Source organism: Oryzias melastigma, linkage group LG17, assembly GCF_002922805.2.
Source record: "Oryzias melastigma strain HK-1 linkage group LG17, ASM292280v2, whole genome shotgun sequence".
NCBI lineage: Eukaryota > Metazoa > Chordata > Actinopteri > Beloniformes > Adrianichthyidae > Oryzias > Oryzias melastigma.
The window spans coordinates 22,541,785-22,568,304 of NC_050528.1; the positions used below are offsets into that span (position 1 = coordinate 22,541,785).

At 38.2% G+C, this 26,520-nt stretch overlaps 1 protein-coding gene across 3 annotated transcripts in view; it reads right to left on the bottom strand.

Moving 5' to 3' along the window:
• LOC112147333 overlaps positions 1–26,520 on the bottom strand; it is a 253,750-nt gene that overhangs the window by 12,774 nt on the left and 214,456 nt on the right. For all 3 annotated transcript variants that reach the window (XM_024273646.2, XM_036216472.1, XM_024273645.2), the window contains 3 exons: positions 22,132–22,253; positions 11,795–11,912; positions 4,638–4,952 (listed from right to left, as the gene is read on the bottom strand). In XM_024273646.2, the coding sequence (XP_024129414.1) occupies positions 4,638–4,952; positions 11,795–11,912; positions 22,132–22,253 (555 nt within the window). The remainder of the gene's footprint in view (positions 1–4,637; positions 4,953–11,794; positions 11,913–22,131; positions 22,254–26,520) is intronic.

Here is a 26,520-nt window from a genome sequence, read left to right on the forward strand (position 1 = left end):
TTTTTTTTTCATATCGCGGAAAAATGACAAAATGACTGCTCATGTTGCATTCACACTGAATGCGGGAAGTGTGTCAGGTTATGATGTTAAGTCAATGTAAAGATGCAATCTGAGGTCTTGCGGCACAATTAGGGTGTCAGGAGCGGCGCGGCAAGGCTTGAAGCGGCATTTCAAAAAATCAGGGCGCATGACGTTTTCAGTGACTCGATCAAAGGGTAGAAAAATAAATTCAATATGGCTGCCCAAGGCGAAAATTTTCATACTGAACTTCCATCTATTATCTTAACCTGTAAGGACAGTGGCGTTGCTGGAGACTGTCCCGGTTGCAGTTGGGGAAGGCGGGATACACCGTGGACATGTCCCCAGTCTGTCACAGAGCCCATCGACGGCTACGCTAGTCAACCGTTCAGTGGACAGCTTGGTGAGCTAGCAAGCTCTGCTGCCCAGACTCCGGCAGAGCTAATTGCGGTCACTGCCCTAGGCGAGAAGAAGTAGCGAGGTTTACTGCTGTTTCCTGGGCAGCGGAGCTAGCTAGATGGAGAGCCATAGCTTATAAGCATTACATTTGACTTGTGTCTAAAGAGAGGCGGCAAAAGTGAATTTTCCACGCCTGCCGCGTCCGGTGTGAATGCAGCATGAAGCGTAGGTCCTGTTCCTATCCCATAATCATTTTAAAACTTCCTATGGATTTATAGATCAGAAATATATATACATATTTCCTTGCATGACCTAATTGTTTCATAGCCCACTTTGTGTGTTCCAGCCACTGCATGCTATTGGATGTGGGCCAGGATCTGGTTCATCAGTGGGGCAGAAGCTGTCATAGTCTGTCAACTTTTGTTTAAAATGGGTTGCAATGCAAATTTCATAGAAAGTTCCTCAATTGAGAAGGCGTACGAAGAAAATTCAAAGTCATTAAAGGACTCATTCAGATTCTGCACGAATTTCAGTGACTACAGGACAAGGACACGCATCCAATCTGGACGCCTGGGATCTCAGATCTGTCAGTTCTGCCAAAGAAGCTCAGCAGCAGATACTATCACAAGGGAAAAGATCCTCTTTGTCAAGCATTACATGGCGTTGTGTTATAAACAGTTTCTTGGATAGGCTCATCCAGAATTATGCATTAAACTGCAAAAACCTTTATGCACCTATTTATCAAACAAATCAGTATTCCAAACACTTTTTTAGCGAAAAATTGACCCCATACTTTGCTTATCAAAGATGAAAAGAATCATTCTGAGTGTTATCAGCAACAAGTTCAAAAGCCAGGCTCTGTAGCGGCTGGTGGTTGATTCGACGCCTGTGGTAAAGGTAATCTACACATTAATGTGGAAAAGTACACATGCTTCCTTGAAGATGACATCTTTAGCGGAGATTTGAATGCCTGTGAAAACACGGTCTGCACGCATTTTAATAGGGACTAAGCTTGACATGATCCTCAGAGAGGCTGTAAAGGGAATTTTAAAAAGGAAAATATCTGAACATCCTATGAAGTGATGAGACAAACTAGACTGAGAAACCACTTTCAGAATTCCAGAAAGTTCCAAGAGGAGTAGGCTATGAGCGACATGAAGAGGTGAAGCGTTTCATCATCCACGCTTTTGTTATTTTTGATTGTTGTCTTTTGTCCATAAGGGCTGAAATGAAGTAAATATGTCAAGGCGATGAGCAAAAACCTTTGACTGTATATGAGTACTGGACAGAGAGAGCGTGATGTCACCCATTGAAAAATGATTTATTTCCAGTAAAATTAAGGGAATTCAGTTGCCAGTTTTTTGTGATCTAGACAGCAACATGTTGGAACCAGACGACGTCGGTTAGTAATGATTGGTCCAAGTCAGTTTGAGTCAACGTTTCTATGGCAACCAGTCTCACCATGTATTGATCAGAACTAGAATGATTATTCTGACGAATAGAATGACTGAGTAATAACTGTTCATTTCTCAATAGAAGTCTATAAGATTATGGCATCTTGGAACCAGCACGTACTTCCTGTTTGGAAATAACAGGGAAGTGTCACTCAGTCCGGCTATCATATACAGTCAATGGCTTAAAGCCACAAATGTTGAAATATTAGTTGAGATAAATTATCTAAACTTGGCTTATGTGTTTTTGTGATCCCCATTGACTGGCAACAGGCCAAAGGGTGCCATATATTTCAGGTTTCAGTCCAATTTTTGTCCTCCTGTTTACGTTTTTTAGCAAATCGGACCTCTGAGACGTTTCAAAGAACAATTGTGTGGTTTCCTTGATCCCCTACCATGTTATTAACAAAATAGATACTTAAAATGATGGGTGTGTCATTTCGCAACTCCATCCTTCACACCGCCCTCAGCAAGTGGACACTTTCAATGAAGAGTCTATGACAAAATCAGAATTGCTTCCCTACCTCTTTGGTTACACCCTATTGCTTAAACTGTTGGGGCATTTGGAGCTTTAGCAGTGTCCAAAAGTGTTTATTAAGGAGGGGCTATAGTGACTTAGGGCAAGCCATCCCTGCACTGTTAGGGTGATCCACATTGTGCTGTGGTGGAGAGGAGAATTGCATGTCTTCACATGGGTGTTCTCTAAAGCACAGTGTCAGGAGTCAGAGCTCTGTCTCCTCCGTGGTCGTCGGCAAAGTACTGAAGGAACTACATCTCCCAGCAACCCCAGCACACACTCCCCAGACGCCGCTCAGCTGACCCTCGTTTGTCGATCACCAACAGGACACTTAAGCACTGCAAAGAACCTCACTCAGTGTGAAGTACTGTTTGTACCACTCTGCCTGCATTACTAAGCATTTCTATCTGGACCTGATCTTCTGTTTTTGACCTGCTTCATCTCTGATTCCAGCCACCTGCCCTGACCCTCACCTGGACTCTTGACTATTCTACTTGTGATTGACCTCTGCCTGTCTGAACCCGATTTAGCTTTGTGGACCTTTAGCTGTGTTTATAAGCACAGCTAAAGAACTATAGTTCCTGTCTGAACTAAGAAACATGCTGTACGTGTAACCAGCTGTCCGCACAGTTGTGACACACAGAAGTTCATACTTAATGACTTTTTGTTTTTACATGAGTTTTTAAAGTTATTAAATCAATGTTGTTCTGTATTTTCTAAGTGCTGGCAGCTGCGCGCTAACGTAGATGACAGGCAACTATTGTGACATTAGTTAGTAGCATGCAAATTTGAAGCCTAGTTCTTTCGCATTTCTCCACTTGGCGTAGAGATAAGGAGAAGCCGTAGAGGTAGAGAAGAAATTCGGATTCGGCCAATGGAAATACTCGTTTCAGGCTTCCACGTGTTTAAAACTTTTACATAGCTATGCAAGAATTACGACAGTTTTCGGGCTCTATGTACAAACGTATGGCCATTGAACGTGTTTTGAACATGGGTCAAACTTTGAACATTTAGGGACTGGGACTCGGTAGTGACGTATCTCCAACATCGGACATGGAAGAATAGAACAACTTTGCCTGGTCTGATGAGTCTTGATTTCTGCTGCAGCATTGGGATGGTAGCGTCACAATGGGGATGGTGCTCAATAATGCGTGTTTGGCACATTTTTGTCACATACCCAGTGTGTCCATAGCTTCAAACAGCTTTGTCAAAAGGAAAAATTTCCAATTTTTTGGTTAATCAACGAACATACAGAGGTTAGCAGGAGCTTCCTCACACAGTCTATGAATTTTTATTTGAAGGGGGCTAAAAAATGTAAAAAAACAACCGTGGAGCAGAAATAATCTACAGGATGATGGTGGTATGTACCAGGTTTCATGACATAAAAAACGAGGCTGGATAAAGGAGGAAGAAATTTAGACATTAAAAGAGATTAATAATAAATGAATCCAATCCTATGAATATATGATTTTGCTTTTGGTTTGTTAAATAATAAAATAGAACATTCTCTTGCTGATCTTTTTTGCTTGTGAAGTTATTTATAGCTCTTGAAAAGAAATCGAATAGTCATCAGGAAATCAGATGATCCAAAAATCTATTAATGAAATGAAAATGTATATCACCAAATACTACTGCTACTATTACTACTACTACCACTACTTCTACTACTTCTACTACTACTACTACTAATAATAATAAATCAAATAACTATTTTTTAGAGGTTTTATTTTTTTTTTTAAGATTTCAAACAATGGTTGTAAATTCTCTTGTTAGAAAACATCTGCTATGGGTTAACTATCCAACAAGAGTATCGACAACAACAAGAGTAACACTGCTTCTTGCCATGTGGGAAAGCTGAAGCAGGTGAACTGAGCACAGTCCCCAAATCTCAATGCAATCTAGCACATATTGGAAAGTTGGAGCTAAAACAGGGAATGTCTCTTGGAAGAACATTCCTTCAACCCCAGCGGAGTCCCAAAGAAGTGGAAAATCAATACTACGACACAAGAAGCTCCGCTGAAGGCACCATTTTCCAGAGCACTTTTTTTTTTCCTCTCACAGCAAAACTGTGACTAAAATAAATAACTTATTTAATCTCTTGCTTTCACTGTGTTCATATGCAGATTAATCATCCAGGGATTTAGTAAAGAATAAACAGCCTTAAACACTATTTACCAGACAGTTTTTTCCTTTTTTTAATTTGCATTTCACTCTTTTTTATTTAAAAAACGTAAAATAAAGAGATGATTTACCCAGTAGTGTAGCAACACAAGCCAGGATAGCAAGCAGAGCAGCAGTGCTGAGGCCGGGGGAGGGCAGTGACGACTGCTGGGGGAGGCACACCGCTTCCCTTTCCCAATCCCACTCCCCCTCCGTCTGTTTCTCCTTCTCGCCGGCTCTCGCTCCGCCTCTCAGGCAGGGGCAGATGGACACGGTGACGGTCCCCGTGCTGGTTAGGCCCGACGTCCCATCCCTCAGGACGAGCGGGACGTAGAGAGTCAAGGTGGATGATTGGGAGCGGGACAGAGGCTGGAGCTGAGACAGCAACACCAGGCTGGCCGTGGGGCCTGGGGGGAAAGAAGCAGCGGGAAGACATTAATAATCAGCTGTTCGGGCTGGAAGGGAATATTCCACTCTGGATGTTTGCAGAACACTATTGGAAAGTAGTTTGTCAAAATCCGGGTACTCATTTGTGCTAACCTCAGCTAGTTTTCTGTGGAAATAAAGCCCAAAAATAACCTAAAGTTCCTTTGTTCTGATTTCTTTAAAAATTCCATGTTTAAAAATGTTATTAGTAGTTAAAGCTATGCTGTACTGATCATTTTCTGATCTATTTTAAAAGCATAAAAAAAACGGTTGTTTTCTAGGACATATTTAGAAATTTGTCTCCAAGTTAAAAGCAGGATTATTGTCGCAGAGTAAGCCCACCTCTACTTCCCAACATCCTTTCTTTGGTACGCTCTCCAGTTACCTTACAGCACCTCACACCCCCAGCCTAACAATTACTGTGAACAATATTGAAGCTATCCAGCCATATAGTTTTGAGCCAGTTTAGACGAGAAAAACAAAGATGTGCATGAATCTAGTCGTCTGCATCCAGAGGTGGTTTTACCTAAGGCCAACGTGGGCGGTTGCCTAGGCCACAATCTTGTAGAGGACACGCAAGCGCCCAAAACAATAAAAAAAAAAAAATAGATACATAAATAGTTTTGATTTATAAAATTAACATATTTTATTATTGTTACTGGATTATTGAAAAAAAGTTAACTTGTTTACATCACATCACTCTTTTGACTCCAATAGAAAAGTCTATTCAAGGTTTTGGATAATGTACGAAACATCAAAGGAAGCATCAGGTGTCCAGTTTAGAAAGAAAAGGAGAGAAGAGGAAGATAAACACTACAAAGATAAAAGACAAAGATCAAAATTAACACTCCCTAGACGCCAAAAGCAACCAAATCTGCTGTTTGGTGAGTAAAAGTTTGAGGACCATCAGCCACATGGCTAATAAATGTTTACACCTTAGTCTTGTCAATAGGCGTATTGGTGGATTTAATATATACACTTCTGCTATTCAGATGCAATGTACACATTTTTTATTAGGATTTTATTATTTCTGTATTCAGTGCTTAAAGTTCCACTCCAACCGAATGTTTTCTATCGTAAAATCATTCTCACTGACTTTTAATTATGACATTTTTAGCTGAAATCAAAAAGCCTTTGTTGTTTTTTAAGACACATGTTCTGCCCAGAGGCAGTAGCTCATTAGAAATACATTTCTGGGTTGTGGGCGGGACTGCTGACGCAGTAAGCCGCCCCCTCCCCCTCACCATTGCTAAAAACTGCTGTGCGAGCTTATAGCCTCACGCTAACATTAGCGGGGCGGGGCTAAAATAACAACGAGCAATATGAGATCAATCCAGTCGTACAGTTTTGAGCCTGAATACCAATTCGCTACAACATGAGTGTTGAACGCTTTTCATATCTCGCACATCGCAGTGTGAGCAGGCCATGGTGCGCACAGGGGGGAGGAGACTTTTGCACGGCCATATAAGTAGCTGCGTCATTAGCCTGAGCATTTTCTATCATTCGGTTTTCAGGTTCCAATGTGATTTGAATTAGGAAATCCTCAGAAACGCAGTTTTAATCCAAAGGTATTTTATATGGGACCTCTCTTATGAAAAAATGCCACAAGAAAATGTTAAAAACACAGAAAAGACCATTTTCTTTGGAGTGGGTCTTTAAGCACAAGTAACAGAAGAATACATCCTTTAGTGTTCTTTAACATCCGTTCAGGAAGCTAAAGAAAACTACTGGAATAAATGTTACCCTACTTACCCTACATGCTATATCTTATTTGGGAATTCAACTCTATAAGGACATTTTACTTATGTAGTTCATAAAGTAACACAAATAATATATTTTGTTCTTGTGTTTACATTTATGGTGTCATTGAGTTTTTGGGGGCGGGGCTTCAAGGGATAGGGGAGGCACCGTCCCGTTTTTCGCCCAGGGCACCAAACTAGCCAGGAACGCCTCTGGATATATCAGAATGGAGCAGTGCCGGTAGCTTGTAGCTTGCCGTGGTAGCTTCTGCATTACAACTAACAGCTTTTTATGGTTGTATATTTTTTATCTGCTCCTGATTCACCACCATTTGAACAAAGAAATATTCAGAAATTCAAACCTAAGCTATTTTTTCTTTATATATGGCCTCCATCATCAGAAAAAATGCCACACAAACATTTTAAAAACACTTTTTCCATCAGTCTTTAAGCAGGATTATTTGAAGATCAACTGCAAACATGATGCACTTTGTAATTAAATTATTTTCATTTTTCTTTTTTTTTTATTTCTTCTCCAGTGTGTAGATGTGGTGGATTTTAAGAGGTAGAGAAACCACTTTTAAACAACCAGAAAAATTATTTAAAAAGTAAAAAGCAAGGTAATATTGACAGACTATACAGTATTTCATAAACATTACTTGAATAACAGTTTCTGCCAATATGATGGTTGCGATTATCCAGAAGTTATTCCATAATCCAAACCACAGATCAAATCATTATCTTCTCGAACAAAGCAAATAATGTCGCATCTTTTCGTGACAAGCAGTCCATATGGGAACCGAAAATGATCTTTTTGTTCCTCTGTTCTCCTGCTGGATGATGCATCAAAGAGGCCTTTGATACCACATGTCAGGGAGTTAATCCTCTTCATCTATGATCCAATAGTGATCTTTCCAGATCCTCCCAGCTTTGATATAACAAAAAATTCTTACACAATCCCAGATGTCCCAGTTTTCTACCAGTACTTAAACGCAGCATGCATTTGAGGATTTGTGTGGCGATAAGACCCCTAAAAGAACTAGAATGCTTTGTCTCGCAATTTTAACACATATTTCAATGTCTTTAAGAATGCAAATGTAAATTAGGATTGAATAAATTTTAGATGCTTTTATTCAAATAATCCGTATTAGAAGAAAAATTACACTTTTGAGTGCTGCTCAAAGACTGAAAATAAACCTTCAGAGTCACTAAAACACAATATAGTAGCTTTTCTGTTTTTCTTTTTAAAGGAAAAACCTATTTTTTTTTTTTAGGAAAAAAGACCAACGCGCTCAAAACATGGATCAATATTTGTTATGGTTGACGATTCAACGTTCCTGTATTGTTATAGGAAAAAACGAAAAGAAGTGTCGACACTGAAATGATCTGAGACCCGCCGTTCTCTGAAGGCACTATGTTCTGTTTAGATTTCCAAGATGGTTTCAAATGTTCAGAGAAATACACACGATCAAAACAGCTTTCCAAAATCCACTACTAAGAGGAAAAAGCTGTAAAAATACCACAAAACAGCTTTTCAAAGGTTTTTTTCCCCTCTTTTTTTAACAAAAGATGAAATAGAGACTCTAACAAGAACAGATGCGGAGACCTGTGACTGGATCACTAATGGACACGTCGTGTCACTTTGAGTCAGGCACCAACAAGTTAGGAAAAAAAGTGAGAAATACTCGTGTGGTTTGTTGTTTTTAAGGTAGAAAAACATGAAAGAGTTGTTACAGAGAAATAGAGAGCAATAACTGTCCACATTTAGGAAACCAGCAGTTCATCTGCATATCAAGTGTTACATCAGATAAATCAGTGTTTTTTCTTGTCGTGTGCAGTAGCAGAGCAAACGGATAAGAGGAGATGGACTTTTGTATTGCAGAGATTTCATTGTAATGATAAAAAAATCTTTGGATACACGAGGAGTATATTTGTATAAACCCCTTTTGTATTTGAGGCTTAGCTTTATGAAAACACTTCATAAAAAGGTACCCTTTATTAACGTTAGTTAAAACATAATTACACATTTTTAAACTATTGAATAACATACTATTATGCATTACTTTACATTACTAGGTGTATTTTTATTGTAATAGTTTAAAGTTAATTAAGTAAGGGACAATGCGCAACAAAGTGTGCATTATCAGAAAATAACGCAGAAGTCTGAACCGTCCGAGCAAAGAATCCGCTAATTCCGCTGATACCAAGGTCAAATGTATTACATCAAATTTTAGCTCTTTATTCTTTTTTGTGTTTGTTTAAACTGCTTTTTTCACAAAAAGCAGACTGTTTGATACGTGGTGCAGCACAACCGACCTCAACTGTGGCGCCAAAGGAAAGCGATCATCATGCTGATCGCCATGATAGGTTAAATAAAGCATTAGTTCAGAGAGAAAGTTCATGGAATTTCTTCTGTACGGGCATGCTGTGGGTGTCAGGTTGTAGCAACACATTAGAAATGAGGAAATTTGACAAGTGGAGTGGAGTTTGACAAATTAAATGGGAACTTGAATATCACACCCTGAGCGTGCAACATTTGTCAATAGGGAGCCAGTGTGCGATCTTACTAATGACTCAAGAAGTTACCGTATTTCTATGAAACTGTTATTTAGATGTCCCCGTCAACATCTCCGGTTGAGGACATTTGCTTCAACCTCTTATCTTTTTAGGTTTGGTGACTCTATTCAACGTATTTCCTCTAAAGCTGAGAGAAACTATGAGGGCCCATCAGCTGCCACGGCTGCCACGCACCTTTATGTGTGTACTTTGCTCTTTGGATTTGACCAGTCCCCTGGGGGAGGGGTGAGCTCCAGACGCAGCTGCGCTCAGGAACCATTTGGTGATTTAACCGATCAATCCAACCGCTTAATGCAAAACAGGGAGGCCTTGGATCCTGTTTTTAGTTTTTTGGTCATGCATTTGAGCTCAAAACCTTCCAGTCTGAGGCCAGACACTCCACCACAAGGCCAATAATCAAAATTGCACACATTTAAAATATGTTACACTTATTTTAGCTTTACTGCTGTTCTGCGATATCAGTCTAAAGAATATAAACATATTTTTATGCTAATTTGGTATTTTTTTAAACCTTTTTGGTATTTTTTTCTTAATTAAACTAAATAATATTTGTGACCTTTGACCTGCTAAACCTTAAATTCCAGTGAGACTTCCTGGCACAATATTAGGCTCGTTTGTCTAGCAGGAACCTGACCTGACCCCCTGAGCCCTGACCTCCACCCCTCTTACAGGTAAACTGGAACAGATTTGTAGGCTAGCCCGACTTCATAAATATATCAGAGAATTGTTTCCCAGCTGCTTTATTTGTAACTTTTACGTGTCTAAACTCCAACCAGCAGGTAGTGTCTATTTGTGGAGCACAAAGAAGCTGAAGGAATCCAGCGATTCTGTTGCCAAATCTGGTGCAGCTGAGGCAAATTAAATGAAGCAGCTCTGTTTCCATCCAGGAGCTTTTAGTGGAACCCACCAGCGGACGTGGGAGAAAAAGCTCCGATGTGGAGAATTTGGAGAGACAAAAAAGAGGTAAAAAGAAAAAAAAAAACAGCAAAAGTGTAAGGAATCTACGGTTGAAAAATGTGGATAGAAGATAATGAGGGCAGAGACAGAAAAGATGATGGGGGAGTTCGAGAAGCAGAGTGTTTAAGAGGAAGGTAAAAGATGGAGTTAACATATAAGGATCGAGATTAAGGGCAACTGGAAAAAAAGGGATTTTCCAATGACTAATGTGTTTTTGGTGTTTTTAACATGTTCTTGGACCATTTTTCTTATCACGGATGACATATATTAAGAGAATTAATCTTAAAATTGCATTTTTTGAGTATTTCTCTATTTAAATCGGGAATCGGGAGCAATCAAAACAATGCAGTTGGAAAAAGCTTGTAGATGTTACGTAGAAACGACTATGGCAAGCCACAAGCTCCCGTCTACCATTCTGATGTAGAGACTTGTAGACAAATATATTCATCTGAGCTTAAATCTGGCTCAAAACTGTAGCTTCAATATTGCTCGCCATTTTTGTTGCACCGCTGGTGTCATGTTGGGCGTGTGAACTTTGTGGTGAAGATTTTCCTTTTAACCTCAAAGTGGAGGCTAACAAACGGACGTTAGCTTCAGCTACGTCTGACTTTTAAGGTGTAATGGATAAAAAAAAGCAAAATAAAATGATGCAACTGTCGAAAAACTGGTATTTTTTAAATATAATATTACTCTAAATCCACTGCGTCTCCAACTTTAATATCTGCGTGTGTGAAACAGTCGAGTCTGTCACTGCTTATTAGCCAGAGCTACATGCTTACAGAGAACTGTCTCAATAATTCCGCATGTCGAGGTAGACTCCTAGTTTTGTCTGTAAACAGCAGCTTCATTATTCCTTGAAATCAAAGGCTCTTATTCTGTTTCCTCATTGGCTCTTTTCTCCTCAAACAAACTTTTCAAATAAAATTTATTGTTTGGTTTGGTAGCTTTTGGCTACTAGATTAGCAATCCAGCTAGTGACTTTAAGTAACGTGACTAAGATGGATTTTGTGAACAGAATCGGTCAGTTTTCCAAAATAAAGCTTCCTTCAGGATCAGGAAATAAACTAAATGGAAATAATCTAATTTAGCGCATGTATTTATTTTGTTCTGTCTGCGACCTGGAACCAAGTGACCCGCCTGGGGGGGGTTGGGACCAAAGGTTTAAACTCAAAATGTATTTATTTCTATAGTACCTTTCATTCAGTTGAAACACAAGGCGCTTTATATAAAAGCAAGTAAAATACACATTAAAAAAGCAAATACACAAAGAAAACAGGACATTTACCTAAAATAAACTCCCCTCCCTCCCCAGGCTCCTCCCACTATACATCCAGTTCTCTTAGTATAAACCTTAACAATGGAACTGAACAAATCTGAAGAACTGCTGTCTGGAACTACTGCCACTCTGCAGAAACTATGTCCTAGTTTTTTAACTTTTGGCTAAAAACGGCCTAATCGACATTAAAAGTCCACTGGGAATCATTTAAAAACAGATCAACCGATGACTAAAGTAGGACTTTAATGTGGATGCTAAAAGACTGAGTACGTACCACCACTGTCCCTGACGCTGAAGTTGAGAGCAGCTGCAGAATCTGGTGGGATGCTGAAATACACGGCGCTGTCGTTCCCTCCTTCATCTCTATCGATGGCCCGCAGCACCTGCACCACCTGAAACGAAGCAGCAGAGCAAGGAGAACCCCGCGTGAAGGACAGGTGTGAACGGGAAGCTTCTGGAAGGAAAAGGCTTTTAGCATCAGGCCATTAGCCAACATCGGCAGGAAACCAAACAAGCCAATTAGTGTAGAAACACAATCAAACCGCGTCTGATACTCACACCAAATAACTAACAGTGTCTGACGAGGAATCGCCTTGCACTGAAACAGTCGAGTGGGGCTTTCGATTTAGCAAAAGCCTCTTCATGGGAAATCATAACAAGATTAATCTGAAAGAGATCTCCTGCAGGCGACGCTGAGGGCTAATTTTTGTCAAACGAAAAACTTGAGTTGTCTTTCTTAGAGAAGATTTCTGATAAAAGGTGCTGTTCGAGTTTCTGTGGCCCATAGAAGTTTTTGTGTGTTTTCACTCACATTATGTTATCAGTTTGCGGGCGTGAAGATTGAACCGCGTTTTGCCTAATGACTTGTCAAAACGGAGACGGGAACGCTCAGCTTCAACACGCTGGAACACGCCGTAATTCTCGACTCGTCACCCACTCGCCGGAATAACAGCGTTCGGAGACACAAAGATGAACATCACAGGCGAGAAACAAATCAATGCATTCGCTACAGAATCCCAGATTTAGTGGCAAAACAACACAGAGTCAAGCAGAGCGATGGAGGACAGAAAAAAACAGAAGCAGCAATAACAACAGATGGGCCGAGACTCCAAATTACGCTGATGGAGCCAGCGTGGAATACCGAAGATGGGGGGAGAAGGAGGAAAATGTAAAAAAAAGCTCTTTTCCAAGAAGGGATTGAGGAGCAGACTGAGGATTTTTATAATTGAGAAGAGATCACATGAAAAACAAAACACAGACAAGGAGACAAATAAAGCATGAAAAGAGCAGAAAGAGGGTTTGAGAGAGGGCTGGAGTTTAATTATGACATGAATAGCTGATGTTTTCTAACAGGCCGTGGAGGATTCACCTGCTTTCATGCTGAATGGCTCTCCTGAATGCATTCAGCTTCATGCATCCCACATTCTCCCACCATACAATATACAGCTAGAGATGAATCACATATAGCCTTTACATTTGAATAAAAATAACTTGTTTTTGTGTTTAAAATATAGGAACCCTGATTATTCTGATACTTTGTTTTTACAAATACGGAAAACATAACTGTTCCTGTCAGGCGATTAATAATTTATTACCTGTAATTAATTAATCTATGTTTATTCTAACTAAACAATTACAATGAAAAGCCTCATTTACTTTTTTACACCACAAAGGGGGATTTTTTTTTTTTACCTTGAACAATTAGGAAAAAAGAAGGGAATGCAAGAAGAAGGAGATGAGACACAAGGATGTGATTCCGGAGGATTTGGACAATTTTGACTTTGGATTTTCATTTTTTTGTTTTGTCTAGACAAAACAGCTACGGTTACAAATTAGCCGCCGCCACGCGATGGATAGCCATCAGCAAAATCTATGTCGGTGCACGATTTAAAAAAAAAATGTTGGTGTGGTCATGAATGTTGACAGCGCCACCAGCCTTCTGATAGTCCGCGGGTGTTTGCACCACTAATCATTCGCAACTCAGATTTTTAACACACATTATAATCTTGTTAATAAGGTCAAAAAAGTGTCAGTTTTCTGTAAAATTTTAACTTTTTCTTAAATCTTAGTGGCCAGCATGCACCGTATAAAAATGCAACTCCTGCCTGCAGACTACAAACGCCGCGGCGCAGCCACCTGACAAATTTGCAGAAAATTTGCATGCGAAGCCGGTGCAGGCTCTGTAGTTGTTACCATGACAACACGTCGCACCACTTCAATAAACTACTATCAAATAAACTACTTTTCAGACTAATCTTTTAGACCTAAAATATATCAAAATTAAAGTATTATTATATTATTTCTATTTTTTTTCTTCATAACTCACCGCGGTATAAGTAGGATAATGCCCTTCAATATGAGCATTATCAGAAATAAATACACTACTTGGGTTTAAGGATTATTGCTTTTTCTTCACCGTTAGCACGACGCTTGATTTTGCTCAAAGTGCCACTCCAACCACATTTTTTTCTATCATAAGACCATTCCCATTGAGATTTTATTTATGATTACGTTTTTATGCAAAATCAATTTAGTCACTGTTTGTGCGCTCACGTGCGAGCTTATAGCCTCAAGCTAGCATTAGGAGGGTAAAAACAACAAGCAAAATATTGGATCAATCCAATCGAATAGTTCTCAATCTAATCCTATCAATCCAATTCTACAGCCAGAATTCCAATTGGCTACAACACGACTGTTGAACGCTCATCATGTCTCTCACGCCTCAGCAAGAGCGCGCCCATATCAGTGCGTCATTAGTCTGAGCATTTTCTAGCATCTGGTTCTCTGATCCAACCTGATTTGAATTATATAGGTCCTTTACTATGAGAAAAATATTACAAAAACTTGTTAAAAACACTCATTAAGAATACGGAATCACTCAGTGGATCAGACTGAGTTAGAGATGATTTATTTCACGCAATCACCCCTCCAATTTGTCCTTTAATTCACAATAACAGACAATTTGTCAGGAATTATACTTTAAATAATACCCACAGATTAAAAATGAGATTAACATAATTAAAACATAAAATAATTCGATTTAATCATGAATAATGCGATCATTTGAAACCTCTAAAGTATAACATGTGGACTAAAAAAGTAAAATATTTGACCTAGAATTTATTACTTACACACCAGACAGATTTATTACTTAAGTTCTATTTGAAAATGAAAGATTATTGATTTATTGAAATATTTTGATTATCAACGTTTATAGAGTAAAGTCTTCATCCTATAATGCGACCGACCGAGATCTGCCGGCGTTTATGGATTAAACGTAATTTCGCCCTTTACACAGGTGCTGCTATAATAGCAAACCCTGCAGGCGGGATAGGGAGTGAAACAAGAAACTTCTTTTTTTTATCCTCTGTTCATTTATGTGAGGTTCCAGTAGAGGAATTACTGATTGCAAATACTTTTGCTCTAAGGAACACACAGCCAGGGAACCAAAAACAACTCCATTTAAGTGCACACCAGTCACCACTGAATAGAATCCAGAAGTGTGTGAAGAAAGGATTAATTTTGTGGAGCTTGTTTCCCTTTTTCTGAGTTGAAATGTTGCTTCTGAGAAGCTGAAATCCCTTTTAGGGTTCATATGGCTCCACTTCCTCACTATGATGTGATGGTAACTGAGACTGCAAACGCAGTTCAGTAACTTTTGTACCATAAAAAGTTTGAAAATAGAGAAAGAAATCATGAACGGCGAAAGTTTTATAAAACCTTTAAGACGCAGATTCAGTGATTCAGTTTTGTATCCTTTAATTAAGGACATCTGGATCACTAAGATTTACTTTTTATAAACCTTTTAAGGTTTTCTTTAAAGTCTTGAGTTCTATTTTAAATAATTAATCGTACAATTCTAGAAAAAGTTCGATTTTGGCTTTTTAATACTCAACACTAAATGTTTGACGTTTGAATTTGGGAATAAGCTTCAAAAATAAAACACTTCTATCTTTTCTTTCAAATAATTCCAACTTATTTCCTCTTTAGACTTGTTATAAGATACGTCACAGCTGTACAGGAACAAAATGGGCAGCAGCTAACAGAGTTTCCATGGTTTTTTCAATTCAGATCAACCTTTTTGAGCTTTTAACCAGCTCGCGGTGATCAGTTTCATTTTATACGGACAATACGCACATCCATCTTTGCCTAAATTCCGATGTTAGTTTTTGTGGAATCGCAGACACACTGCTCAGACCGGCTCTAGGATAAAATCAGGAAATGGGAGGTACCCTCAAAGAGCGAAAGGCGGAGCCTCAAAGGTTGAGTCGTCTTGGTTACGGGTGGTAAAAGAGGTCACAATATCACAATATTTCATGAAATAATTTGGTAATATATGATCATATGGATACTCTGAAAGGATAACCCTTTAAGCATTGCAAAAAAAAGCAATATTTTAAATGAATTCCTAAAATGTGACATTTTTGATCCATTTATTTTGTTTTCCCCCATTGAAAATGTTCTAGCTCCACCACTGATACAGATTAATGAGACTTGAATATTAAAGACCATCTGCATCGACTCGACGAGAGAGGTGAGTTGTGTTGTATATGAAAGGAAATGAGCTAAACGTCCATAAGCAAACAAACTTTTTAATCCTCTCCAACAAATAGTGGGACTCTGAGGTTTTATGTCCAGATACCATTTAGAAAAGCAGATTTGTATCTCCCTCCGCTGCAAGCTATACTGTCATTTCGTCTGGAATAGCAATAATATCTTTTGTTTGGTCTTCAAAAGATTGTTTTCTCTGCTGCCAGAGTTCTAACCAGAACCAGGAGAACTGAGCCCAGCTGATCCACACGCTGGTTCAAAGTGTGACTTTACAGCAGTTTATGCATCACTCACAGTCTAAACGTCTGATCTCTGTGTTGTACACAGACCCAGCAGGGTTATATTATCTGTAGTCAGCTGGTAGAACCTCGGGTCAGAACCGAACGGGGTGAAGCGTATTACAGCTGCTGCGCTGGCCACAGATAAAAGCAGCTTTCCTATAAGCTCAAACCTTGATCCACATTTAAATTCAAACTTAAACGATTGTTGTTCTTCCTGGTGCTTTTGTTGCTGCTACCCGCTTGTTTTCCCCACTTTGATTGAACTCTTTTAGATTTTTTTTCTTTTCCTAAATGCTAATTCTTTCTGTGTCCCTGTAAAGCACTTTAGAATGACTCTGTTCTTGACATGCATTTATAATGGTGGAAATAAAGCTTGCTAGCTTTAATGTCTTTATCGCGGGACTTTCCAAGAAAAAAAAAAAAACTAGATAAGACAAAGAGTGAGCAGAATTTCAAAACGCTTTCAGCAGAAAATAGTACTTGCAGCCTCATTTTTGCTTTGAATGTTCAGTAGCTGCTTTGTAGAACTCTGTGCATGGTTCTGAAATCAAAATCCTCATGCCTACCTAAACTTTTGTGGACATTTTTTTCCTCTCACTCCAACAAAATCCAAAGATTTCCCAAGACTAATCAAGTAATCAGTTTGTATTCACCAGCCTATTGTGTCCTCAGCAAATCAAAGTGCTGCTGTGTGCTGCACACGAGCTGGGTCATTACTGCAGTGAGCTGGAGGCACCTTTGTTGGAAAATGATTGTGGTATTATAACCTTGCAAACACAACTAAACATTCCTATCAGAGCTGGGTCTGATTCAATACCTCAAACTCATTTGTGTTTGCATATATTTACATATTTTAATGCACTCACAATCACAATGTAAAATGCGGACGTACTTTTTGTTTACCGTGTTCATAACCTTAATTGTGCGTGTTTGTTTACATGTCCTAATCAAAGCTAGACTGTTTCGCAAAGACCAGAATGTTAGGATTAATCAAAATCTGATTCAAGAATTATTGAATTCTTAAAAATATTGCATGACAAAAAATGATTTAATCCCAACTTCCTGATCCAAGCTAGTCACACAGGCGTGTGTTCTGAAGCTTTTAGATATACATTTTCTTTTTTTTTTGTTTACTTTAATAAAGTTTGTGTGGTTTAAGGAGCCAGGATCATCAGGAGAAAGCCTCCTTGTGTTTGTAATAACCTAAAATGATTGCTAAACAAATGAATTGGAGATGGACCAATTTCCCTTTTTAGTGGCCAAATCTATTTACTGATTTTAATGTGCCAGTATTAAGGTTTTATGCTTTTTTAAGAGCACAAACGGCAGCATAAGATAACAACAATTGGCTTTTTGTCAACTATTTATATATTGTATTTCAGAATAAAAGTTTTTTTTAGCGGAAGTAATGATTTATGCTGTAACTCAGGGAACATTGTGAAAGAAAAAAAGCAGAAGGGGAAAACGTGGAATAACAAATACAATTCCTTCAGTTAATTTTTGCCCCATGTTTTTTAAATTTATTTCTATTCCTATTCACTTTATCTAATAAAACACGTTCATAATTTCTTTTTTTTTTCTCTTATTTTGCTTATTTTTTCTACTAGTTTAGTGCGCAAACCAGGAGAAGTCATGTCAGATTTAGTCTGGGGCCAGAGCCTGCTCCGCTCATGAAGCCGGTGAAGAAGATCCACTCTCCAGCACGAGTGATCGATGGTGTGAGTGCGCCGGGGGAACGCCACGCACCTGCGTGACAGTCGGCTGCAACGGTTCTCACAGACGACCCTGGGTTAGTCTATCACACAGACCAGTTAGCACATTATTTTTGGACTACATGTCACAGCAGCAAATAAAAAAAGAAAATAAATCATAATAAATAATAAAAAAAAATTATATATAAGTCACAGTTTTGGGGGAAATTTAGGTAACAAAATATGAGCACAAGAAACATTTCATTTTGAAAGGAAAAACATATGAACAATTATTCAGATAGCATAAAGAACAAAAATTTATCATTTTAAATCACTAAATCCATTGAATTCTTCATCATCTGTGATGCTTTGGAATAATTTTAAATGAGCAGTGTTTCTTCTTCTGCTGCTATCAGAAGCAAATACTGATGCACACACCTACAGTGCCCTCTAGTGGTTGTTGTAAGTCATTTAAAAAATAATCATTTTAAGTCCCACCAAACCATGCAAAAAAAAAAGAAGTGACATATATTTAAAAAACATATGGTAAGTAACTTATTGTACTTTATTTAGGCTATGTACAAAATTCAATTATGGTTTAAAGAACTATAATTGGCTCCTTTCCTCGTTTTCATCTTTCAGGCGTGAAGTTTTGTACGACTTCTTACAATATTGACTTGATATGCTGAGATCAAAAACATTTTCCTGCTTCCTTTTGGTCAGTTCAATCACAGGAGGGTTGACCCTTCTGGGTTTGCAGGAAAAAAGCAAACCGCAGCAGATTGTTTGTTGTGCGATGTGGGCGGCTGCTCCTGGACAAGGCGGCTCTGACTGATGGTTTTTATGGTCGGTCTAAACGTGTTCGGTGGGAATCAACTCTGATCCTTGTTTACTCCTCCCACTCATTACGTTTTTCATCAATCCATCCATCTTTAATATTGCCATTCTTACTGTTTTATTGTTCCCTAGAGACAAATGACATATTTATTAGGTATTATTAGTCCTTCTATAGAAAAAGTACAGAATGTTTTCACACACAAACTTTTTTTTCTACTCTTGTTTGTATCTTTCGAGCTGACTGCACAAGACTTGTGCTTTCTTCTCACTTCTACCCAGGATTCAAGTCCTTCTTTCTGCCTTAACCAGTGTTCCAGTCTCACTTCTACGTGGAGTTCCACCTAAATGCAGCAGATCAATAAAGAGACACAAACTGTCGACACATGGCCAGAATTAGAGCTGCTGCCACCACTGTGTAGACGGAACTTCAGCTCCTTTAACATTTTCTTGACAAATTGCAAACCTCAGCAGGGCTGACGAGGTGGGAAGAAGCTGAACGCAGACCTGAGCGGCGCCGACATCCATGACGCCGCTCCCAAAGAAAGAGGAAACCTATACATTTATGTAAGCAATTTTTCAAGGAAATATATATCTGAAATAAATATAAATACATATTTTCATGTTTTAGACTCTTACAATGAATACTTAAGGTTTCTTTTTTGTTGTTTCTACTTGGAAAATTTGCAGAGGTAAAAAAAACCTGTTTGTAATCATCTTTTTTTTTTTCATTTTATAAAAATGTTCTTTCATTTCCACAAAACAATAAAAACAAAAGATCTTTTGTACAAGTTTTTATACGAGAAAAATGAAAGAAAACAAAATGAAGGAAATTTGATTTCCTCCCCATTTTGAATTGTTTTGAAAGAAAAAACATTTTGTTTTAATGTGAAAAGTAAACATACATTTTTAAAGGTTCTGTAACAAAACCTATTTATATTTATAAAAAAAAACACTTTAAAGTAGAATATAGTGTTTTTTTACTCCATTTGACTATTGTAAGCACAGATATTTAAAAAATTGATCAGTTTTCATTCTGTTGTCATCAGATTTAAACAACAATCTAAAAATCTGCTTCTCCTGATTCCTTTTAAAGGCAAAGCTGCATCCAGCGACATGTTAAATGTTCCCCTGCATTGTTTATGCATTCCTCCTTCTATATCTACCCGTCTTATCTAATTTGATGAAGAACCCCGTGGTCACGACGCCATTACCATGTTTGATTGTGAGCACAGAATTAATGAGGTGAAGCTCGACTAATTTAAAGTTTCCTGCAGAAAAAAAAATATAGCAGATAAATAGTTTTGTGTTTCAGGTTTTAAGAGAACAGAGGAGATATTTTAGGGCTCTTTTTCAGCACCAGCGGTTTTTAGGTGTTTTTTGGTGAGGGACGGCCTCTGCTTAGCCTTTGTTGAGCACTTTTCTGTATCGATGGTTGTGTTTTTTAATTAAAACAAACCAGAAAAAATAGAGAAAAAGTGCTTTTCATGTGATTTGGTCTATGCTTGATAGTTACCTGCTTCAACTATACACTTGTTAATTTATTACTCATATTTTACAGATAAAAAATAATAAAACACGTAAATTCTACCACATACTTTCACTTTTGGTTAACGAATGTTGCCTAAAGTCACTCTCCAACTATAATTTTATCTATTTTAAAATCGTTCCTAGTAATCTATCACAATATGAATTAAGAAATACTCGTAAATGTAATTATTTATGTCCTCCATCATGAGAAAAATGCCACAAGAACATGTTAAAATCACCAAAAACACCCCTTTCAGTGGAGTGGGTCTTCTCAAATAAGACTATTCCAAGTGTATTAAAAGTTTCATTCTTACAACTATGGAGATAAAAGGAAAAATTTAGAATCTTTTAAAAAATCTAGTTTAAAAAAAATCAGTGCAAATTCAAAATTATAGTTTTGTTGTGTAATTTGCTGTTTTTTCAAACATGTGTTTGCTGTTAAATTAAACATTTGAACCATAATCTTTTTTAATTGTTGCAGACTCAACTTAAGATAAGAGTTTAGTATAAAATATTAGAAGAGGTGCTGATTTAAATTCCCTCTCTGATGAGAATATTGTTTTTAGTGTTTATTAATATGTTCTTGTAACATTTAATTAAAGGAAATTTATTGTTCCTTTATTGTTGGATTGTAAAAACACAAAAATACTTTTGAAAATATGATTTCATTTTAAAAATATCATACATTTCTATCGTTAAATTGCTCGTCTTTTCTTGGTCAGCTGTCACTAATTCACACAAGTGGGTTTCCCTGTGTCGGTCCCCAGCCTGGACAAAATTCAGGGTTGTGTTTGGAAGGGCGAAAAGTCTCTGCCAAAGCACCTGTGTGAGTCAGAGAAAGCTGATTTGCTTTGGCGAAAGGTGAACAACCGAAAGAAATAACCACACCTACGTCTTCCACTTGTCGAGTCTTCCACGCTGTGCCTTAAACTCTGACAAAGAACACTTGTTTTCACTTAAACCATGGTCACTTACACAAGAAATAAATATCAAATCCATTTTGAGTACTTCATTCTTGTTATTTTCTAGGTTTCAATTGCTTTTTCACTCAAAGCAATTGATTTGTGGAGCGGCCCGTTGTCACGGTAACATGACATCAAGCCGCTGAACCAGCCGAGACGGAGCAGAACTCATCTGCAGCATCAAATGAAAGTGATCTATGAGCTGATGGCCACGATGGAGTAAATACAGCATCATCTCAGAGAGAAAGTTCACCTTTTACCGCTTGTTTTTGTCCAGATGATGACGCAAACGTTTGCTTTGAAGAAGGCCGCACAGTGATATTAAACATTTGAGCTAAGTGACCAGAACCTCCTTTAAGATGCGGATGCACACCCAGCAGCCAATCAGAATCGAGCATTCACCCAGGCCATTATTCATCTTAAAGTTAGTTAAAAGTGCAAAAACACAAAGTTTGTTTGTTTCTTATGACTATATATGAGTGCATTGAAGTTTTTTTAGAGTAATACTGCAGACATAAAAGTCTGTTACTTTTTATGTGTTTTTGTGTTCACACATTACACTTCTGGAATATCTCAGTTAACACGTAATAAAGTGACAATAAAAAGGAAGGAAAATGTTTCTTTTCAGGCCTGTTTTGTTCAAAATATACATAAAATGTACCTACATTGTGATAAATCAGGAGGAATTCCAAAAATGTAATTAATAATTGATGTTGACACAAAAGTCCAAACGCCTGCAAACACATTTGTACCAAGACTGACCTGTCCAATGGAGGAGGAGTCACACAAGGCCGTGGTGTACTGGCGGTCCAGCTCAGGTGCGTTGTCATTCAGGTCCAACGTCTCTATTGCAACCAGAACTCTGGACACCTGGCTGGGATTATCTGGAAAAGAAAAAAAATGATAAAAATAGAACCCTTTTTTCACACACTGTCACATCAATTTCATTGAATTGTCCAACAATCGAGCATTTCAGTCCAACAACTCTTGGGTCACATTAACCAGCACAAACTTGGCCAAAGTGGCCGTCCTACATTTGGTTTCCATTTGGCTGGTGTCACAGCGCACAAGAACCCAGCTGGAGTAGAACTGATGCTGCTAAAGTCGTCACGTTTCTCCATTTCAGAGTGTTTTCCTCTCAGCCGAAACATCTCACGGTGTCAAAAGAGCAGATGTGTGAGACTGTGAATGAGAGAAAATCAGGGTGTAGAGAGCAGCTCTGTGAGCACTGCTGCAGCTCAAATGGATTGGCGTAGGCTCCCCCTCACCACATTCACTCGGCCATGCACGCACTCCAACAAGAAAGTTCTTAAATCCGCGCTCGAATCCCATGAAGTCATAGTCTGAGCCTCCAGAACATCCCCTCCCCGTCGTACGTTTCAGCCTGCGATGACACAATCCCGGCTCTGCGGCGCACTTCCCAAATCCAGGGAGACAACCCCGGCACACAGGGGGGGCTGCGCTTAAAGTGAGGAGCCCGCATTAACATATGCCGCTACGTCACGATGCCGAACGGCGAGCGGTAACGCTGTGTCATGGATGGCAGCCACTGGTCCCCGTCACTACAGGAGCAGAAAATGAGCTCTTGCTGTCTCGCCACTGGGCGAGCGGGCCTGCCCTCAGCCGTGGCAGGACTCCCGCTGTGTTTGTGTCAACACGGCCTCCGACAGTCTGTTTATTAGACGGAGCTCATTATTCAAGGCAGCCGCTCGCCGGGCCGTCGCCTCAGTCCCAACAACACGGTTTTCAACACAAGTCCGGGCTAGATTTGAACTAAAGATCAGATGTGCAAACACAACAAGCTTTTTTATGCACTAGTCAAGGACTTCCAGAAACCAGATCCAGCTATAGAGGAGATAAGCTGTTGCCCGACTTTTAGTATTTTAAAAACACATGTATTTAAAGACCCACTCCAATAAAAATTTTATTTTTGGTATTTTGAACATGTTCTTTCGCCATTTGTCTGATGATGGAGGACATTTATTGCTACAATTAGCAAGTCAAAAGCTCTCTGGTCCTTTCTGATTCGTCCACTAGCAGACAAATAGATCCATGAACGTCTTTGTTTTCCTCGTCTGAGCTGGCTCAAAACTGTATAGCTGGATAGCTCCAATATTTCTAGCTATATTTGCTGTAGTGCTAATGTTATTTAGGGCTGAGAGGGGCTGTAAGCTAGCAGGAGAGGATGTGAAACCAACACATTCGATATATGGATGGGGGCCCACCGTCTGGTGCCAGGCCTGCCAAAAACCCTTGTTTTATTTTTTAATTGCTAGGGTGCTCTAGATTTCTGCATTTTGCTAAAACCACTGAAGCCCAGATTCAACACCATATTTTTTCATTTATTAAAAACTTAAATTGCTTGTGCTGTATGAATGTTTCTGAGTCTGCAGCTGGTATCAGTAGAAAGATAGTTGGAGTCTTTCAGAATGAAGGGAGTAATGAGATGACTCATATGACTGTTTCATGAACCCCTACGATGAAGGTCAGATTCACTGGTCCCAAAGGCTCTGAATAGTTGGAAAAGAGATTTAAAAGGCCTACACTTCTTTCATGAGAATCAACTTTTTTTTCAGTTAAGGGACGAGATGTGTTCCGTCAAAGCACAGAGGTCATTGTTTAAACTGCAATTGTTGGCTCTCTTTGTGGCTTTTGATTGTTCTACACAAGCAGCTGGGGGTTTCTCCCAACACGCTCCCAGCTTCTTTCTCGCGGTTTAAAATCATGTCAGGCCGACTGGTAGATCCTCGCTGCCTGAGGGGGTGAGCGTGCACGGATGTCCTTTCCAGACTGAAAGCAACTAAACACAACAAACAAAGCAAAACTTTTTTTAAAGAAATAAATGGAATAATGAGTTTTATGGCAAACAATAATAATAATAAAACTGCTTCACAGTTACAATTTATATTGTTTAAATCTGAGTCTTACTAAGCCAGTCAATGTATTTTAGGCCCATTTTTTGATGTCCCTAAGCCAGCGGTTTGCATCTATTGTGGCTCTCAGATTATACAAAAAAATAAAAAAAAGATTTTAAAATTAGTGCATATTTTTGGACTAATAGCCTTATGTGTCAGATGAGTCAAACTTTATTCGACTCATTCACAAACCATTGAAGTACAGCAGGAATCACACTGCAAAGCGCCGAGTGACTTTATCCCTCAATACCTGTCGTCACAAATATGCAACAAACCACTTCGGGTTCAAAATTACTAAAATTTAGCCTTTTTTACAAAGCTGGAAATACATCCATGCATTACGGGGTTCCAACCAACCTTTGAGCAGTTTAGCTTTATAATTTACCAAAGTCGTACTTAAACATTTTGACTGATTTTTGAATGTCTTGTACCTCAAAACAATCTGTTCCAAGGTGCATCATCAATTTCTTAAGAAATATGAAAGGATTTTAAATATGTGCTATAGTATACTAGTATGTTTAGGGTCACTTACTACCATAATTTAATTAGTTGTGTTTACAAATTTATAGCAGCAACAGTAAAATTTGTAATCAGTACTAACATTACACTACCTCCTGTCACATTTCTGCAGTGATGTGATCCTATGTGGCAAACTGTCTTTTATTTTGAAAGGAAGTCACACAAAACTGTCAAAGGTTATGAACTATTTAATATTCAGAAAGGAAATGCAGCATTTTGTGCTTCATTTATGCCAAAAACTAGCTCATTTATGTTTGTTAAAATAGTAACAATTAGACTTTGTGGGTTTTTTTTGTGGTATCAGTAGAATGGCTCTTTAAGGGTTAAAGGTTGCAGACCCCTCCTCCAAGATAATGCAGTGGGTAAAAAAATATAGATTTATGTGTAATGCTGATATTACAATCATTAGCACCAAGTTTGGTCTCTCCTTCATAAAGGCCCCTTTGGGACAAACCTCTGTCTATATTTAGGTTTCTACTTATCCACTGCAGTTTGCAGCTCCGTCTAATCAACCATTACGTCACATTTCTGCAAATAAGCTGAAGCAATGTTTTAATGTCATTTTTGTGCTTGTTTAATTATTTAACAGTATTTGGGGTTGAAAACTAAAGAAAAAGATAACCATAGCCCTAAACTATACCAACTGCAGCTGTAGCGTTCAGCCAGCAGCAGAAGCTCCACTTTAGATTCCTCTCCTGTACTTAAGGATTCATCTCAAAACTATCAGTTTAAGGGATTGAATGTGAATTTGTGATTCATTTTAAATGAACAATACGATTCTTTAAAAACAGTTTGATAAATTGATTTACTAAATACACAATTAAAACATTTACTTTAAAAACAGTGACTGTGTTTAAAAACAATTATATATATTTTTTTTACATTGAAGTAAAAAAATAAAAAAGTAAAATATAAAAAAACTTTTTTTTTTTTCTAAAAATTGAAGTTTAAAAAAAGCTCTTGTACTAACTGGTGCTGACCTTATAGTAACTGGTACGCATTAATTATTTTCTGGTGTGCACTAGTTAGTAGTTACTAGAAGTACCCAGAAAAAAAAACGTAATTTTTTAGATTTTTTTTCAGTTACTATCTGGTGCACACCACTTAGTAACCAAAAAAAGTAATTTAATTTTGAAAAAAAAAAAATTTTTTACTTTAAATATTTTTTTTAAGTATAGATAGACAGATGGAAGAATAGATGCCACTGGCAAAACAGAATCTTAAGAAAGTAAAAGAAGTTTTGTTTCAACAAGAACCATCTTGTTTTTGTTGGGCAAAAAAAACAATCTTATAAAGACAGTTTTTCAATAGCAAAATTAATTTGAGCTTAAAAAAACATGTTTTAGTGACAAGATTTTTTTTTCTTAAAACAAAAATTCTCAGTAAAAACATTTTCTTAACCCATTAGCAGATTTTTTCTTCCTTTTTTCGCTCAAAGAAAATCTGCCAATAGGGTGAGAACTTTAGACCTATTTCTCTGTTTTTGCAGTGTGGACCAGGGCCAGAGATATGGAGGAACAACAGTAAATTGGCCCCTCCCCCTATTTAAAAGTTCTAGCTCTGCCACTGGTTTGAATGTTTGGATTCTGTATTTCAGCCAACACATTTTTCTGTGGCTTTACAGATACCCCAAAAAGATCCTGTGATTGCCAACAAAGCATCACGTCCTTCATGACTGGAGAACTAAACAGCTCATTGATCTACAGAACACAGACTG